Source organism: Malaclemys terrapin, chromosome 3 (genome assembly GCF_027887155.1).
Source record: "Malaclemys terrapin pileata isolate rMalTer1 chromosome 3, rMalTer1.hap1, whole genome shotgun sequence".
NCBI lineage: Eukaryota > Metazoa > Chordata > Testudines > Emydidae > Malaclemys > Malaclemys terrapin.
In genome coordinates this window covers 132,575,234-132,593,469 of record NC_071507.1, presented here as the reverse complement: position 1 = coordinate 132,593,469, position 18,236 = coordinate 132,575,234, and the positions used below count along the sequence as shown (strand labels likewise).

The window sequence follows — 18,236 nt, the reverse complement described above, 5'->3', positions numbered from 1 at the left end:
CCACATATTTATTGGGTCAGACAATCACTCTGTTCTCCAATGAGCTCACACAGGAAAATGATAACAGACAAGAACACCCTATCACCAGTGTGTGAACAACTGCCCCAATAACAGCTATGTGGGTGGTGAAACCAGGATTTAGGGATTTTTACAACAAACTAACTCATTATCCCCCTCTTTTTGTCCTATGACAGCAAAGGTGTTAGTGGGCCACTCTACCTTGAGTGGTCCCTTAGAATACATGCTAACTACTTATGCTAAACAATCTGTTCCACCTTGCATTTTGCTGTGACACTGGCAGTTCCTTTCCCAGACCCAAAGAAGAACTCTGTGTGGCTTGAAAGATTATCTCTTCCAATAGAAGTTGGTCTAATAAAAGAGATTACCTTGCAAATCTTGCAGCGATCGCTGATATGGGTTTCACCCAAACAGCGTAAACACTCCGCATGCAGATCACTCACTGGCATCGGCCACCTACAAGTGTCGCATGACTTAAAACCTGGGGCGCGAGGCATGCCCCAGCCCGGGCACACTAACTAACCTAAACTAAACTAATAACTACAGGTACTATAAACTGAATGAACAAGAGTTCTGGGGAAGAGCTGCAGCAAAAGTGGAGCAGAGCAGTTCCAAAGCACCTTCACCAGCGGCAAGAAGGAACTGAGGGGGGGGGGGACATGCAACGCCCCTTATACCGCGCCATGGAGGCGCCACTCCAGGGGTCGCTAGGGGCGCTCCCCTACAGGTACCGCTAGGGGAAAAACTTCTGACACCAGTGCACGTGGCGAGCACGCACACCTATTGTTGAACACACATGAGCAATCACTCGTAGAAGAATTACCTCTGAGCCAGTTTTCACTGCCAGCTTGGGACTCCAGAACCCTGTCTTGTTGAGCCAGACAGGCTAGCCCATTGCAACAGAGACCCAGAGTCTGGTCCCCAAAGCTGCAGACTTAACTGAAAACAACTCAGCAGGTTGCCTGGCTCCAGCACTCAGACAACCAGTTCCCAATGGGACCCAAACCCCAAATAAATCCGTTTTATCTGTACAAAGCTTATACAGGGTAAACTCATAATTTTTCCACCCTCTATAACACTAATAGAGAGATATGCACAACTGTTTGCTCCCTCGGGTATTAATCACTTACTCTGGGTTCATTAATAAACAAAAGTGATTTTGTTAAGTATAAAAAGTAGGATTTAAGTGGTTTCAAGTAATAACAGACAGAAGAAAGTAAGTCACCAAGCAAAATAAAGCAACAACACGCAAGTCTAAGCCTAATACATTAAGAAACTGATTACAGGTAATATCTCACCCTCAGAGATGTTCCAATAAGCTTCTTTTACAGACTAGACTCCTTCCAGTCTGGGCCCAATCCTTTCCCCTGGTACAGTCCTTGTTAGTTCCAGTAGACATCTTAGGTGGAAAGCAGAGGCTTTCCATGACTGGAACCCCTTTGTCCTGCTCCACCCCCTTTTATAGCTTTGGCACAAGGCAGGAATCTTGTGTCTCTCTGGGTCCCCACTTCTCCTTCTAAATGGAAAAGTACCAGTTCAAGATGGATTTCATTATCAGGTGACATGTCACATATCCCGGTGAGACCTCATTCTTCATTACCCAGGGGCTGGCCCACAAGTACACAGGGAGGCTTGCAGGTAAACAAACCATTTACAACCAATTGTACTAGTCAATGGGAGCCATCAAGATTCTAAACCACCACTAATGGCCCACACTTTGCATAGTTACAATAGGACCTCAGAGTTATACTTCATATTTCAAGCATCAGATACAAGGATGATACATGCCTAAAAATAGGATGGACACACTCAGAAGATTATAAGCTTTGTAATGATATCTTACAAGAGAACTTTTGCATAAAGCATATTCCAGTTAAATCATATCCACATTCATAAGCATGCTTTTATAAAGCATATGGAGTGCAACGTCACAGTATGTTGATTTTGCATGTAGAACTGGACCATGAAATAGGGCATCTAGCCTGTGAAGTAGAGGCAGGTTTGGACTACAAACATCTCTAATTGGTCTGATTAACATGGTTTTATTAGTAAATTTAGGACATTTGGAATTACTTTGTGCTTTCTAATTTTATCCTTCAGAGTATTTTGGAGACAGAGGATTCAGATGGAATGTATACAGGGAGGATTGTGGCTAGAAAAATAGCTGAATGCTTCTGTATGGTGTCGGTTGGGCAAACAAGCCTCGTCTTAGAATTCTAAACTTTTATATTACTTGGAAATGTGTTGCTTTAGACAATAGTTCGATTGGACCATTCTCTGCCTACCTAACCAGTCTGCATTTTCATTGTTCTTTCAATCTGAAGAGATTAAATGGATCCTAAACCAATCTCCACACAAAAACAACAAGCATCTCTCAAGTGAAGTTTGTTCCTCTTTGCCCATTTATATACATCACTAGCAGATTTTTGTTGTCTCTTGATTTCTTTCACAGAAACTTAATAGCAAACTTTGTAAAAGAAAGGATGTTACTGGAGCAACAAGGGGACCATGAAGAATCAAAGTTTTATTGCATATATTTTATGTTACTAAATTGTTCTAAATTAGCACTTAGAACATTACTGCTCAGTTGTTCACTACTGTTAAAAAGACACTTGACTTTCTGTTCTTTAAACCCTTTAAAAGAAGCTGAATAATGTGTCTTTCACTGACCATTTTCCCCTTTTACATCTGCTAAGCATTGATTTCCCCCCTCCCTCCATTTCTAATGAAGCTTTAAATTAATAAGACTTTTTTATTTACTTCCTTGCTTGATATTCACACAGCTCTAGAAATAAGATAAGTTTGTAAATTGCTGCTGTACAGCCAACATTTTTTAACATTCAGGTTCTTCAGAACTGTCCCTATACTTTGGGCATGCACGTGTTTTATTTTGTCACAGTGACTTTAGTTTTTCAGTATGCAGACAGAATGAGTAGGTGGAAAATATTTTATTTGTCTACAGTGTTGGACATTTCATCATATGCTGAGGGTGCAACTAATGTGAAAAACACAGCAGGGTTGTGGAATTCAGAGTAAAAAAACAATTTAAAATTCTTTTATCCTAAAAAGGATCTTAATTTGTAACTGTTTTAAAATGTTTAAGTAAATAAAGAGTACACAGCATGGAGGAATTTCAATTTATAAAAGAATGTTTTTTCTTATATATTCCAAAGCCAACACTGTTTCAAAAACCAGTAAAAGCTGCTAAGTGGAAAACAATGTACTTACATATCAACTGCATTTACAAAATCTAAGTACTTCAAAGCATGCAAATAAATGGCTCAACATGTGATAAATAATATACAGCCCATAAAATTGAAGTACAGAGAGATGCACACTGAACCTCAGCAGAATAACCTCAACTCTGACGAGGTATATTGGAAGATTTTTTATTTCAGTTTCTGTACTGAAATATTTTGCTTTCATGGGTGGTAAGTGGAAACTACCAGTTAATAAAAGTTCTAAAGTACTTACCTGCTGTTTCTTTAGTGTAATGTTGTATATGTAGATTAATAGGAAAAGTGCCTAACATTGATTTATATTTAAATTAGCGTACTTGTATTTCAGGCCGATCAAAACGTGCCTTCCAAGAGTTTTGGTTTTGTATATTATGCCAAAAGTGTATACACTGTTTGCCACTTACTAATATTTTTTGGTTTAGAATTTCTTATGATTGATCTTTATAATTAAAATCCATTTGTTCAAAAGTATATAGTGTAAGGATGTTTCAGGACCATCAACCAGACTCACATTACTTTACAACTGCAGCAAAGCAGACAACCTCTGTTTGCTGTAGCAGACAAAACCACTTCTAACTCAGAGTTCAAATCCAAGGAACAGGTTTATTTCAACAGGTACAGAATGCCACACCCGGTGATCAGCTGCAGTGTAACAGGCCTATGGTTTGGCTATATTCATATTGACAAATGCAAAGCTTAAGTTTCAGTATAGTTTTTATACCCAAGATGACACGCTGCTTTTATCAACACCCCCTCCTTTGCTTCATTATATAAAACTAATTAATATCTATCAGGGCTGTCAAATGATTAAGTAGACGCTTTGTAACCACAGTTGTAGACAGAGCAAGTTCAGATGAGGAAAGGGTGTGATGTATGTGCAGGCCACCATGGGCCCCAAGAGAGAAAGGCAGATCTTGTCCAAACTAAAGAGTTGGAAAGTCACCGAAGTGATCAGCTCTCGCATTGTCTGCAATCTGTCCCATGGCAGATAAGTTCGGGCAAATGTCGTGTATATGTGAGTTCCTATGAACTCCAGGGATTGTGCAGGGCAAAAAGTCAATTTTTCCACATTGACGTTGAGTTCCAGGGAGAAGAGGTGTAGAAGCAGCTGGGACATTGATTCCCGGGCCTCTTCTTTGGACCTTGCTGCTATCAGCCAGTCGTCCAGATATGGAAAAACGAGGATCCTCTGACACTGGAGATGAGCTGCCACCACAGAGAAAACGTCTGTGAACACTTGTGGGGCAATGGTAAGTCTGAATGGGAGAACCCAGTATTGAAGATGTTGAGGTCCCACCTTGAACCCCAGGAATCTTCTGAGAGGTGTATATAGATATGGAAGTAGACATCTTGCATATCAAGAGCCGTAAACCACATTCCTTTTTCTATGGAGGGAATGATTGCTGCAAGTGCAATCATGCGGAATCTTTGTTTGGAAATTGAACAGTTGAGGCATGAGAGATCCAAGATGTGTCTCCATCCTCCATTCTTTTTGGGTACTAAGAAGTAGTTTGAATAGAACCCTGTGCCCTGCAATGGTTCCTGGAGGGGCACCATAGCTCCCCTCCACAAGAGGGAGTCCACTTCTAGTTGGAGGATGTCATTGTGTAAGTGCTCCATGTGTGGATCGCAGTGGAGTGTATGATGGGGGCATCGCTGTAAATTCTATGAGGTAGCCGCTTTACATAACATCTAGGACTCACTTGTCCATTGTTATGGCTTTCCATGCTGGCAGAAAGAATTTGAGCCCCCAAAGTGGGTAGCCAGTAGGAGCATTGATGTACAGAATGGTTGATGGCTCTCTAATGACACTCAGACAACATTTATGTGACAATTGCTTACGTTGCATGGATGATTGGGCAGTCGATATAGGCAGCCAGGTTCTGTGGACCTTAGGGCATTTTTGAGGATGCTCGTAGGTACATAGGTGGCATAGCTGTGGGACCTTGTAGTGTTGTTATTGGGGCAAGCGGTAAAACTTTCTCTTAGGTGCTGGTATGCAGGTGCCCAAAGATCTTAATGTGGCTCTAGAGTCCTTTAAGGAGTGTAGGGAATCATTTGTGTTCTGGTTGAAAAGGTGTGATTTGTCAAACGGAAGGTCTTCTATAGTGTTTTGCACCTCCCTGGGGAAGTCTGAGGAGTGTAACCAGGATTCCCTCCTAATGAGGATCCCTATTGACAACACATGGCCTGCTGCATCTGCTGAATCCACTGTGACCTGTAGCATGGACCTGACGAGTAACTTGACTTTCTTCAAAACCACCTGGAATTGATTGCAATCTTGCGGTAGTAGTTTGTCAGTGATCTCAGCCCCTCATCCATTGTTGATAAAGTCATATCAGGCAATCAAGGCTAAGTAGTTGGAAATATGGAATTGGAGTCCTGCCAAGGAGAAGACCTTCCTACCCATGAAATCTAGTCTTTTGCCCTCTCTGTTGGATGGGGTGGAGCAGAGGTGTTGCTGCTTGGATCGCTCTGATGCTGCCTAGATGACCTGTGAGTTGGATGGAGAATGAGAGAATAAAACTCTGACCCCTTGTGGAGACACAGTGCCTCTTTTCAGCCTCTTTCAGAGTGTGTGCACATGTGGCCATGGTGTGCCCTACCGTGTGTGCCAGTTAGAGGATGGCATATTTGATCAATAGGGCCACTCTCACAAGTACTGATGTGTGCAAGATGTGAGGTAGCTGGAGTTGACTGGTGGGGAATTGTCTCAGTGCCACTGGAACCTTGTGAAAGTCATGTTTCTGGACTGCGTCAGACATCTGTATCATCCGAGTCAGAGACCTCCCCAAATGGTGGTGCTGCTGGAGCCACCAGAACGGGAGATGGTAGGAACATAGCGGGAGGAAGGATCCATGTGAGCAGGTGATCAGATCGGGGCTCATGATGACAGCAGTCCTTCTAATGCAAACTCCTCATGGGGACCCAGAGTGGCCGTAGGGGTCAATGGTAGTTGTTCCACTGGAGGACTGGTACTGGTAACTGCATTTGTCTGGAGACCAATGGTTCCCAGGGCGCTGGTGGAATCACAGGATCAGTGGTCAGTACCAACGGATCCAGTGATTGGTGCAGCCTCTTCTTGTTCTTCTGAATCTTGGAACGCATGGTTCCTTCATTATCGGATATCGTGGATGGTACCAAGTCCTTCTTAGATGTGGATGAAAACTTACTGCCATGCTTATGTGCATGCTTCCCTGGCTTATGGCTAGGCCCCGGAGTGGGGTCCTTAGTGCTAGTACCGGCGGAACCCAATGGAGACTCTGCAGTAGGGGAAGCACTCTTCGCCTACTCAGGCTGATATAAGGGGAAGTTCCCTGACCAGGATCCAATGCTGGTCCCATGACAGCCTCCATGAGGTGCTTCTTGAGGCAGAGAGCCTGGTTTTCTAAAGCATGGGCAGGGAAGGAGAGGTAGATACTGCACCTGGATGTGATATGGGATTCCCCCAAGCAGTACAAACAGTGTTAGTGCTCGTCACTGATCGAAAACAAGCAGGGGCAGGAAGCACAGATTTTCAACTTCAGCATCTTTAGCGTAATCCAGTACCCAGATCTGGGAGAGGAGGGACCATGCAGCAGTGAGAAAGAACTGGAGACACCAGCAGCCCACTGTGCTCTTTATCACATTGGGCAAAACCATGACGTAATATAATTAATGCCAGTCAACATGGGTTTATGGAAAACAGATCTTGTTGTACAAACTTGATTTTTTTTAACAATACAAGTTTGGTTGATAAAGGTAATAGTGTTGATGTAATATACTTAGACTTCTATACAACACTTCATTTGGTACCACAAAATATTTTGATTAAGAAACTAGAATGATATAAAATCAACATGGTGCACATTAAATGGATTAAATGCTGTCTAACTGATAGCTCTCAAAGTGTAATTGTAAATAGGGAATCATCATCAAGCTGGTGTGTTTGTAAAGGGATCTGGTGGAAATCGGCTTATGCTATTTAACGTTTTTGTCAATGACTTGGAAGAAAACAAAAATTACTTATCAAACTTGCAGATGACAGACTGGGGTGTAGTAAAATATTAAGAGGACAGGACATTGATATAGAGTCATCTGGATCACTTAGTAAGCTGGACGCAAGCAAACATATTTCAATACGGTCAAAGTAAGGTCATATATTTAAGAATCACATATGTGGTCCATACGTACAGCATGGTGGGGCTCTAAGCTAAGAAGCAATGATTCTGAAAACCACTTTGTGGCCATTGTTGATAATCAGCTGAACATGAGCTCCCAATGTGATGTTATGACCAAAAGGGTTAATGCAATCTGTGGCTGTATAAACAGGGAATACCTAGGGGAAGCAAACAAGTTATATTACCTCTGTACATGGCGATAGTGTGAGCGCTACTGGAATATTGTGTCAAGTTCTGGCATCCACAATTCAAGAAGGATGCTGAAAATTTGAAGAGGGTTCAGAAAAGAGCCACAAGAATGAATAAAGGATTGGAAAACATGCCAGATAGTTAAGGCTATGATTTAGTCATGGGTATTTTTTAGTAAAAGTCACCGGCAATAAACAAAAACTCATGGCCCGTGACTTGTCCATGATTTATACTATAAATACCCCTGACTAAATCGGGGGGGAAGAGGGGAGGCCACAAAGGGCCGCTGCTGGGGGGGAAGCCAGGGGTCCACTGCGGGGGGGCAATGACGGGACCAGCGACAGCAGTTGCTCCTGCTACCCTGGGACCACTTGAGCAGCAGCCAGTGCGGCTGGCTGTGGGTCCATTCAAGAATCTGTATGCAGAACCGCTCCAGCAGCAGCCGGTGTGGCTGTCCCCAGGGCCATCTGAGCAGCTGGCCCCATAGCCAGATGCTTGGGCAGCTCTGGATTCAGCCACACTGGCTGCTGTAGAAGTCACAGAGGTTGTGGAAAGTCACGAAATCTGCGACGTTCTGCGACCTCTGTAACAGACACTGAGCCCTACGTATAGTGAAAGATTCTAGGAGCTCAATCTGTTTAATATAACAAAGAAAAGATTAAGGGGTGACTTAATCACAGTCTGCAATGAAAATGGGGAATAAACGTTTGATGAGAAGGCTCTTCAGTCTAGCAAAGGTATAACAAGAACTTATTGCTGGAGCTTGACCAACTAAAAATAAGGTGTATATTTTTTAACGACAGTAATTAATCATTGCAACAACATACCTGGGCTGTGGTGGAACCTCCATCATGCAAAATTATCAAATCAAGACTGGACGTTTTTTAAAAAACATCTTGTTCAAACAGGAATTAATTCAGGGAAATCCCATGGTCTGTGTTATGCAGGAAGTCAAACTAGATTATCACAATCGTCCCCTCTGGATTCATAATCCATAAATCTATTTTCTTTTTAACATAGGAAAAGAAATCTCCAGTGTAATAATGGAGATTTAAAGCATATCAAAACTAAGAAGAGAAAAGTATATCTCAATTGAATCAGTGTTAATTACTACAGGATTAATGACACAAGTGTTCATAATACATAAATCAATACAGCCAAAGCTTATTCGGATTCATGAAATTAGGAAACAAAAGGGTAACAACAAGGAGTTTAAGCATAAAAATACAAACACTTTTCTGTATTGTGGAAAAGTGTTACATCACTGGCTGAAAGACTGCCCAAAATGTATACCTGATAAAAGCCTCTTTTCTAAACAAATAAGGCAATATGGGAATAGTCATATCTGCTAACAAAAAATCTGCATGCTGTGCAACACTATACATGAAGTCAGGTATGCAAAATTCAGTTATTAAAATGTCTAGAATTTCTCAAGAGGCAAAAGAACTTCATTAATGTTACCTGATACTTTTCATCACTCTACCAGAGGAAATATACTGAGATTAGTTATCAGCAGAATCTTCAATTTTATTAACCCTTTAAAAAGATGATTAACAAGGTGGGTGAGGTAATATCTTTTATTGGACCAACTTTCAATAAGAGACATGACCTCACCCACCTTGTCTTTCTAATATCCTGACACCAACACAGCTACACCAACACTGTATACTTTAAAAAGAGGTCTGACAAAATATTCATTTACATAACAACAATATTGTAGTAATATTTCAAACTTCTTTTGCATTTTCCATGTGAGGACCTGATCCTACTTGACTTTTGGATGTGGGTGTGTGGTTTGTTTTTGTTTTGTTGTTGTTGGTTTTTTTTTGGGTGGGGGGTATTTTTTGGAGAGGGGTGTTGAGGGGAGCTGAGGATTTGTTTGTTTCTAAACGAGTACCTAGAACCACAATCCCGGACACAATCATTAAAAGGTAGGAATAATAATCCATTAAAAGGCTGGAATCCAGAAATAAGGGATCTGGTTCTACTAATGTTTATAAGCAATGAAGAGACCTAATGGGTCTACCCAGGGACCTAATAAAACTGGGAAGTGATAGGAAGGTTGTGGGTGTATTATAGGGATGTTACTCAAATTTCAGTGAAAAAAATAGATCATTTTAGGTTTGTTTTTCAGATCTATTTAAAAGTTTTCTCCATAGTGAATGTGTTCCAAACTTTGGTCACATTTTAAACATACACACAGTATAATTAATAGCACGATGTTACATTCCAACTACTACAACATTTGACAATGAAGTTTTTTAGAAATTAAAGTGTACACACATGCGTGCACACAGGCACTATTCATCTGAAACAAAACATACCTGTGTTCGAAGAATTTCACCCTTTGACAACTGCATATCACCAGTCAACTCTTTCACACTGATGCCTAGTGGCTCCAGACGCTTGCTGAAGTAATTTGTCATTTCAGCTGCCAAAGCCTTCATAGGAGCAACATACACAATCTGCACCAAAAGGACACTAGCTTGATAAATGAGCAAACTGCACAATGTCATTTGTTTCATGGCAACCAATACAAATCACAATTTATTGTGAAATATGATTCTAGGCACTTACAGTGAAAAATCTTAATAGTGATATATGAAAAGTAGTTATCTTTGTTAGCTAAGTGTGCCACTGTTTAGAGGACAATGGATTTTGTTTATACAGCCTCATTACTTTGAGAATTGGTTCTGCATCAAAGCTAAATGTATTTTCATAGCTTTTCACATGGGTAATAAGATTTTCAGAACACAAATAGGAATTGGTTTAATAGTAATGAAGTAAATCACCAGCATTTTCTAGGAGACCTGGAGAAGTATAATACCCTTGAAAACTTCCTGATTTCATATAATGTGTATAACTGTATAATGGGTTTTATCTTGTGAGTTAAAAAAGCTGGTCTTGGTTCATTGAATTCCTACCTTAAACTCATCCTTTTTGATAACTCCTTGCTGAACATGCTGGCGAATTTCATGCAGGACAGTTAGCATGGCAATGTTAGTTTTCCCAGCTCCGGTGGGTGCACAGATCAGCATGTTCTCATTTGTACTGTAGGCAGTCTCAAAAACTATTGATTGGATTCGGTTTAGTTTTTTCATACCTTTAAATACAAGTTGCCCAATCTGAAAGAAAACAAAAGTATTGCAATGAAAATACAAGGACAGCAAAATTAGAGGGATAATTTTTGGATCCTCTTAGAAATTAGTCACAAGGCTTTGATCCCAAAAGACTAAGTCTACCATGCTGAAAACTTCACATTTCTTTTATTATGTATTCCAAGTAGGATAACTTTTAAAACATTAACATAAGTTACTCTTAACTACACCACTGTTATGTTTTTCACTCTTACCAAAAACATACTAACCAAACTTCATTAACAGTTAATGAATATTAGCATAAAAACAGTATTAATAGATTATATGACTGTTCTGTATTTTAAACATAATAATTATTAGTGAGAAAATGTACACTTTTATAGTGCTTTATAAATTAGGAAAGATATACGAAGTTGTTATTCTAAAGCCATCCTAGGGCATAAAGAGGAAACAATATCCTCCTCCTCTCTGATGGGGAGGGACACCTTTAGGGCATTGTCAGGCCACCACCTATGTATAGCATAGCTAAACAAAAAGTCCAAAATATAGACTAACATATTACATTAAAGAACAATAATAAGAGAACATTAAGGTTACAGAGTCAATCACACAAAAATTAGGAAATGCCAGAATTAAAGTTGCCTTACTGCCTTATGTTGGGCCCCTTTAGTGTATGCAATATGATTCGGGCCCTTCATTTTCGGTTTTTATTTTATTTAATTTTTCCCAGGAATTTAATCGGTGTTTATTATTACAACAACAAAAGCAGGTGAAAATTGGTGGAAAAAACTATTAATTTTTCGGTGTAAATAATCAGGGTTTATTTTGTTGGACGGAAGGACAAAGGAAAAAAGTATTGAGTAGATTAATGCTTTGATGAATGGGATTCTATGGGGTTTGCAGAACTAAAAACAAAATGCCACTCTGAGTTTAAGAAAACAATATCTCTCTAATCCCCAAATAAAACTTTTCATTTGAATAAAAACAGTTTACTGTTTAAACTTAGAACTATTAGCTTATAAATATTTATATTTAATAATTGGGCCACACCATTTGCAGCGCATATACTCAACTTCATCCTTTTCTCCTGTTTTGTTTTTTTAAAAACTTTCGAATACATCCTTGTGTTCTGAAAAGTATTCTGATAGATTTTTGTTTTTTTCCATTGTGTCAGATATTTAAACCATTCTCTGCTAACAGCTTGAAATATGTATGTGGTGGGAGTGAGATTCTTCAGGACATTAAGATGCGCATGAACTTCAGAGCTTGCGTGGGAGCCTGTTTATTGTATGCATCTTCTAGACTAATACATAGCCTTACTTCAACAGACAGCTCTGCGTATACACCCAGACTAATGTATTATCACAGTACATATCTCATGAAATATCTCATACTTTCCTAATAAAACAAATTATTTTTATATATTTGAATGATACAAAAGTAGGGTGAAAATCAGAATAAATGAATGTTTTTTGTAAAACCTGGGTGTTTGGGGGTTTGGTTTTTTTCTCCCTCCTTTAGTAAAAATCAGACAGTACTACTACTTTCCCCACAGGACCTTTGTGATATTCAGTGCACAGCAGTCAGTGTTATGCAGTGGAGTCTGTTGTCTGTGGGTATATATACACTGCACACTAAACCCAGGCTCTAACTCAGGTTTGAGCCCAAGACCCCTTTTTGCTGACATACAAATCAGTTTGACTTGGGTGAGCAAGCTCAGGTTCTAGGACCCTGCTGTGACTCTGGTCCAAGCCCGGTCATTTTGCAGCGTGGATGCAGCTCAAGCCACAGATCTGAGTCAGAAAGTCTGTGTAGTGCACTATGGACATGTAAACACAGCTATGAGACCCAGGTCCAGCAACTGCAAGCCCAGGTTTATGATGCAGTGTGGATGTTTAAACACTTATTTGGAAATACTGAGTCCACATGCCCAGGTCCCTACAGATGCAGGTTTCAAGTGCAATATAGACATACTCTGTAGGACCACTGCTTCATATATGGTAGAAGTTGGAGGGTGCCTAGTCAATGAGGCAGAGGATTGCAGGAAGAGAAAGGATGATCTCTTAAGAATGGCCATAGTGGGTCACACCAATAATCCATCTAGCCCAGTAGCCTGTCTTCCAACAGTGGGCAATGCCAGGTGCTTAAGAGGGAATGAACAGAACAAGTAATCATCAACTTATCTATCCCTCATCACCCATTCTCAGCTTCTGGCAAACAGAGGCTAGGGACACTTCAGAGCATGGTTTTGCATCCCTGTCCATCCTGGCTATTAGCCATTAATGGACTTGTCCTCCATTAATTTATCTAGTTCTTTTTGAACTGTTATAGTCTTGGACTTCACAACATCCTCTGGCAAGAGTTCCCCAGGTTGACTGTGTGCTGTGTGAAGAAATACTTCCTTTAGTTTGTTTTAAACCTGCTGCCTATTAATTTCATTTGATGTCCCCTCGTTCTTGTGTTATGAGAAAGAGCAAATAAGAGCAAACTTCCTCGTTTACTTTCTCCACACCAGTCATGGTTTTATAGACTTCTATCATATCCCCCTTTAGTTGTCTCTTTGCCAAGCTGAAAAGTCTCAATCTTATTAATCTCTCCTCATACTGAAGCTGTTCCATGCCCCTAATCATTTTTGGTTGTTCCTTTCTGTACCTTTTCCAATTCCAATACATCCTTTTTTGAGATGGGACCACCAGATCTGCATGCAGTATTCAAGATGTGGGCATATCCGGGATTTATAGAGAGGCAATATGATATTTTCCCTCTTATTATCTATCCCTTTCGTAATGATACCCAACATTCTGTTAACTTTTTTGACTGCCACTGCACATTGAGTGGATATTTTCAGAGAACTATCCACAATGACTCCAAGCTCTCTTGAGTGAAAACAGCTAATTTTATATGTATAGTTATATACCATTGTTTTATATGTATAGTTGGGATTATGTTTTCCAATATGCATTACTTTGCTTTTATCAAAACTGAATTTCATCTGCCATTTTGTTGTCCAGTCAACCAGTTTTGTGACATCACTTTGTAACTCTTCGCAGTCTACTTTGGATTTAACTATCTTGAGTAGTTGTGTCATCTGCAAATTTTGCCACCTCACTGTTCACCCTTTTTCCAGATCATTTATGAATATGTTGAACAGTACTGGTCCTAGTATAGATCTAAGTTCCCTCTAAGCTGCACAGCCGTGCGGCAGGCTATCAAGGGCTGTGCAAGCAGGGAGAGGCACCTCTCCCCTGGTCTCATCCTCGGAGCTGTCGCGGTGAGAGAGGGCTGGGGGGTGGGGGGGGGGGGGGGGGAGTCCTCTATCCCCGCCGCAGCACAGGGGCAGCCTGCACCTCAAACTCCTCATCCCCAGCCGAGCTCTCACCCCCGCACAGCCCAACCCTCTGACCCAGCCCTGAGTCCCATCCTGCACCCCAAACCCCTCATCCCCGGCTGCACCCCAGAGCCCTCACCCTTCCACACTCCAACCCTCTGCCCTAGCCCTGAGCACCCTCCCACACTCTGAACCCCTCGCCCCACCCCCAGCCACACATCACCTCCATATTGTTGCACATAGCAAAATTCATTCCATACATGGTTGTAAAAAATTTGAGGGAACATTGGTACAGACCCCTTGGGGACACCATTATTTATATCTCTCCATTCTGAAAACTGAACATTTATTCTTAGCCTGTGTTTCCCATCTTTTAATCAGTTATCAATCCATGAGAGGACTTTCCCTCTTATCCCATGACAGATTACTTTGTTTAAGAGCATTTGGTGGGAGACTTTGTCAAAGGCTTTCTGAAAATCTAAGTACAGTATATCCACTGGATCATCCTTGTCCACATGCTTGTTGACCCCTCAAAGAATTCTAGATTTGTGAGGCATGATTTCCCATTACAAAAGCCACGCTGACTCTTCCCCAACAAATCACGTTCATCTACATGTCTGATAATTCTGTTCTTTACTGTAGTTTAAACCAGTTTGCCTGGCACTGAAGTTAGGTTTACAGACCAGTAATTGCTGGTATCACCTCAGGAACCTTTTCCTAAAAATTGGTATCATGTTTGCTATCCTCCAGTCGTCTGGTACAGAAGCTGATTTAAATGGTATGTTACATACCACAGTTAGTAGTTCTGCAATTTCACATTTGAGTTCCTTCAAAGTTCTTGTGTGAATACCATCTGATTTTGGTGACTTATTACTGTTTAGTTTATCAATTTGTTCCAAAACCACCAGATTGTCACCTAAAAAGAATGGCTCAAGTTTGGAAATCTTCCTCAGATCCTCAGCTGTAAACACTGATGCAAAGAATTCATTTACTTTCATGAGTGTTCCTCTGGCATCTCGACTGTCCAGTGGCCCCACTGATTTTTTAGCAAACTTCTTGCTTCTGATATATTTAAAAAAATTAAAAAAAAAAAAATTAAAAAAATTACTATTACTTTTTGAGTCTTCAGCTAGTTGTTCTGCAAATTCTTTTTTGGCTTTCCTAATTATATTTTTATACTTCATTTGCCAGAATTTATGCTCCTTTCTATTTTCTTCACTAGGATTTAAGTTCCACTTTTTTTTTCGTCTCTCACTGCTTTTTTTACTTTGTTGTTTAGCCACAATGGCACTTTCTTGGTTCTGTTACGATGTTTTTTTTAATTTGGGGTATACATTTAAGTTCAGCCTCTATCACGGTGTCTTTAAAAAGTTTCCATGCAGCTTGCAGGAATTTCACTTTTGGCACTGTACCTTTTAATTTGTTTAACTAACTTCCTTATTTTTGTGTAATCTGAAATTAAATGTTACTGTGGTGGGCTGCCGTGGTGTCTCCCCTCCCCATCCCAGGTTAAATTTAATTATATTATGGTCACTATTACTAAGTGGTTCAGCTATATTCACCTCTAGGACCAGCTCCTACGCTCCACTTAGGGCTAAATCAAGAATTGCCTCTCCTCTAGTGGGTTCCAGGATTAGCTGCTCCAAGAAACAGTCATTTAAGGTGTCAAGAAACTTTACTTCTGCATATCATCCTGAGATAAAATGTACCCAGTCAATATGGGGATATTTGAAATCCCCCATTATTACTGAGTTTTTTATTTTTGTAGCCTCTCTAAAATCCCTGAGCATTTCAGAGTCACTATTGTCATCCTGGTCAGGTGGTCGGCAATATATCCCTACTCCTATATTCTTATTATTCAACCATGGAATTACTATCCACAGAGATTCTGTGGTACAGTTTGTTTCATTTAAGATTTTTAATTCATTTGAGTCTATGCTTCCTTTCACATATAATGCCACTCCCCCTGTTCTATCCTTCCGATATATTTTCTACCCAGGTATTACTGTGTCCCATTGAATCTCCTCAATCCACCAAATTTCTGTAATGTTTATTATATCAATATCCTCATTTAATACGAGGCATTCAAGTTCACCCATTATTTAGACTTCTGACATTTGTATATAAGCACTTTAAAAAATTGTCACTTTTTAGCTGTCTTCCATTTCATGATGTAATTGAATAGGACTCTTTCATTTGACTGTTTTTCATCAGATCCTACCCGTATTTTATCATCTTCCAGCCTCTTCTCCTTACTAGGACATAGATAATCTCCATTAATAGAGCCTCTCCTAAGGGATGTCTCTGTCCAAATCATGTGCTCCTCCGCACCTGTCGGCTTTGCCCCAGCCCTTTTGTGAAAAAAAAAGTGTTTGTCCATGGGAATGTGTCTCATTTTTTCTGTGAGAAGGTAGAGATTATCTGGTTTCACCTACATAGTTATTGCGGCATTTGATGAACTGGTCAAGGTACACCAATGCTGCATGTGTAGGACCCAGAAATCTTGAAAGGTGTGTTGTGGGGGGGTGTAGGTCATTGTAGTAGTGTAGATGTAGATGCAGGTGCAAAACTGTTCTGGCAGGGTATAGTGCTACTTTGAGTTGGTGTGTCCTGGTCTGTGGGCAACTTGCTTCTGATGATGAGCTTGGAGAGGTTGGGAGCAGGGGCAGGGTTTGAAAGGCATACAAGGTGGGTTAGGAAAGATTTCTTTCAGGATATGAAATATGGGTTATAATTGTTTGATGATACCCCACTGGGTTCCTGTGTGGGGTGGTAGATGATACGTAGGGGTGTGAGGTCAGTGGTTCTCCCCATTCTCCCCCCGTAGTGAGGCTGGTTCTCTCAGGGTATTTGGGTGGCCCATGCCACGATACAATCTACTTCTTTGGTGGAATGTCCTTGTTTGGTGAAGGCAGTTTAAAGATGTTTTAAGATGTATACTCCGGACTTTGTCCTCAGAATATATTCTGTGGTATCTGAATGCCTGATTAATCAAAGGGGCAATATGTGGCCTTTTCATCACAATAAGCCCTAAATATTTAAGCAATAATGCTATTGTAAATGAAAAATCACAAAAGCGTCATATAAAATATGCTTTTATAAATGTACTGATTATGGAACAAGAACACAAATTAATTAGCCAAGAATTTGTGTATGAAAATTATCTTAGTATTCCCTTGTGCACACTAGTGCTACTCAAACTCAGTCTGTACTTTTGTTTACAGCATTTGAATTCAAACTTCTATACATATCCCATGTGTATCTGAATGTCTGTTATAATTCACTGAATCTTGTGATTCAGAAAAATGTTTATTTCTGCCTTGATCTATTTTAAAGTATTTCTAGAACTTTTCAGGAGGTCTCCTTTATCTTTAAGTTGTTGTGTTTCAACACTGCAGCAATCTTCGCTAGTAATATACTTTTATAGGTTATTCTGTCTGCAAAACTGTAGATGGAAAGCCATTTGTTTCCCATCAACTGCAGTATGTACATTTACTTGGTGTCTCTTCATTTTCATCAATGGGGCTATAATAAAGTGTTAATGAGCTTCCTACAGAGGCAATGACAGCACAGCCTTACAGGGTTCGATCAATGTATTTTATAGTCTTTTTATTTATCTTGAGTTTCCAGTTTGTGCACTGTTTAATTTTAGGAATTCTTAAAACACCTTTGAAAATGGTTGCATTTTTTTCTTTGTTTCTTAAAGCTCCATTTATTTAGGTTTTTCATACTGTACAAACTGTTTTCAGGTAATATTGAAGGAACTACTGGAGAACACCACACATAAATAATAAAGCTGAATAAAATACTCAGGTAACTTACATTATTTTACCAGAATGTCTTTTTAAAAAGGCAGAGGTAATATAACAGTTCAGCTGGAGACAGCCTTTAGTATGGTGAAAAAAAGAATATGGCCTCGATTAAGCTAAGAAATTAAGCATGTATTTAAGTGCATTAGTACACCTATTATCATCAGTAGGACTATTCACATACTTACGTTAAGTATGTGCTTACTATTTTGCTGAATCAGGGCCTGCAAGACTATATTAAGTCTGAGTCTGTTAAGCATTCAGGACACAACAAAGGTTCATCTTTTTTTCCCCTGGCATTCGGGGAGGGATTTTTATATCTTCTGTGGAAGATGTATTATTCAGTTGCATTTACTTAACAGGGTAAGCAGGCCAGTTCTTTGTAGTCATGTATT

At 40.0% G+C, this 18,236-nt stretch overlaps 1 protein-coding gene across 2 annotated transcripts in view; it reads right to left on the bottom strand.

The window, feature by feature from the left end:
- Positions 1-18,236, bottom strand: part of ASCC3 (activating signal cointegrator 1 complex subunit 3) — a 508,554-nt gene that overhangs the window by 378,464 nt on the left and 111,854 nt on the right. For both annotated transcript variants that reach the window (XM_054023229.1, XM_054023231.1), the window contains exons 9-10: positions 10,531-10,731; positions 9,931-10,071 (exon numbers count right to left, since the gene is read on the bottom strand). In XM_054023229.1, the coding sequence (XP_053879204.1) occupies positions 9,931-10,071; positions 10,531-10,731 (342 nt within the window). The remainder of the gene's footprint in view (positions 1-9,930; positions 10,072-10,530; positions 10,732-18,236) is intronic.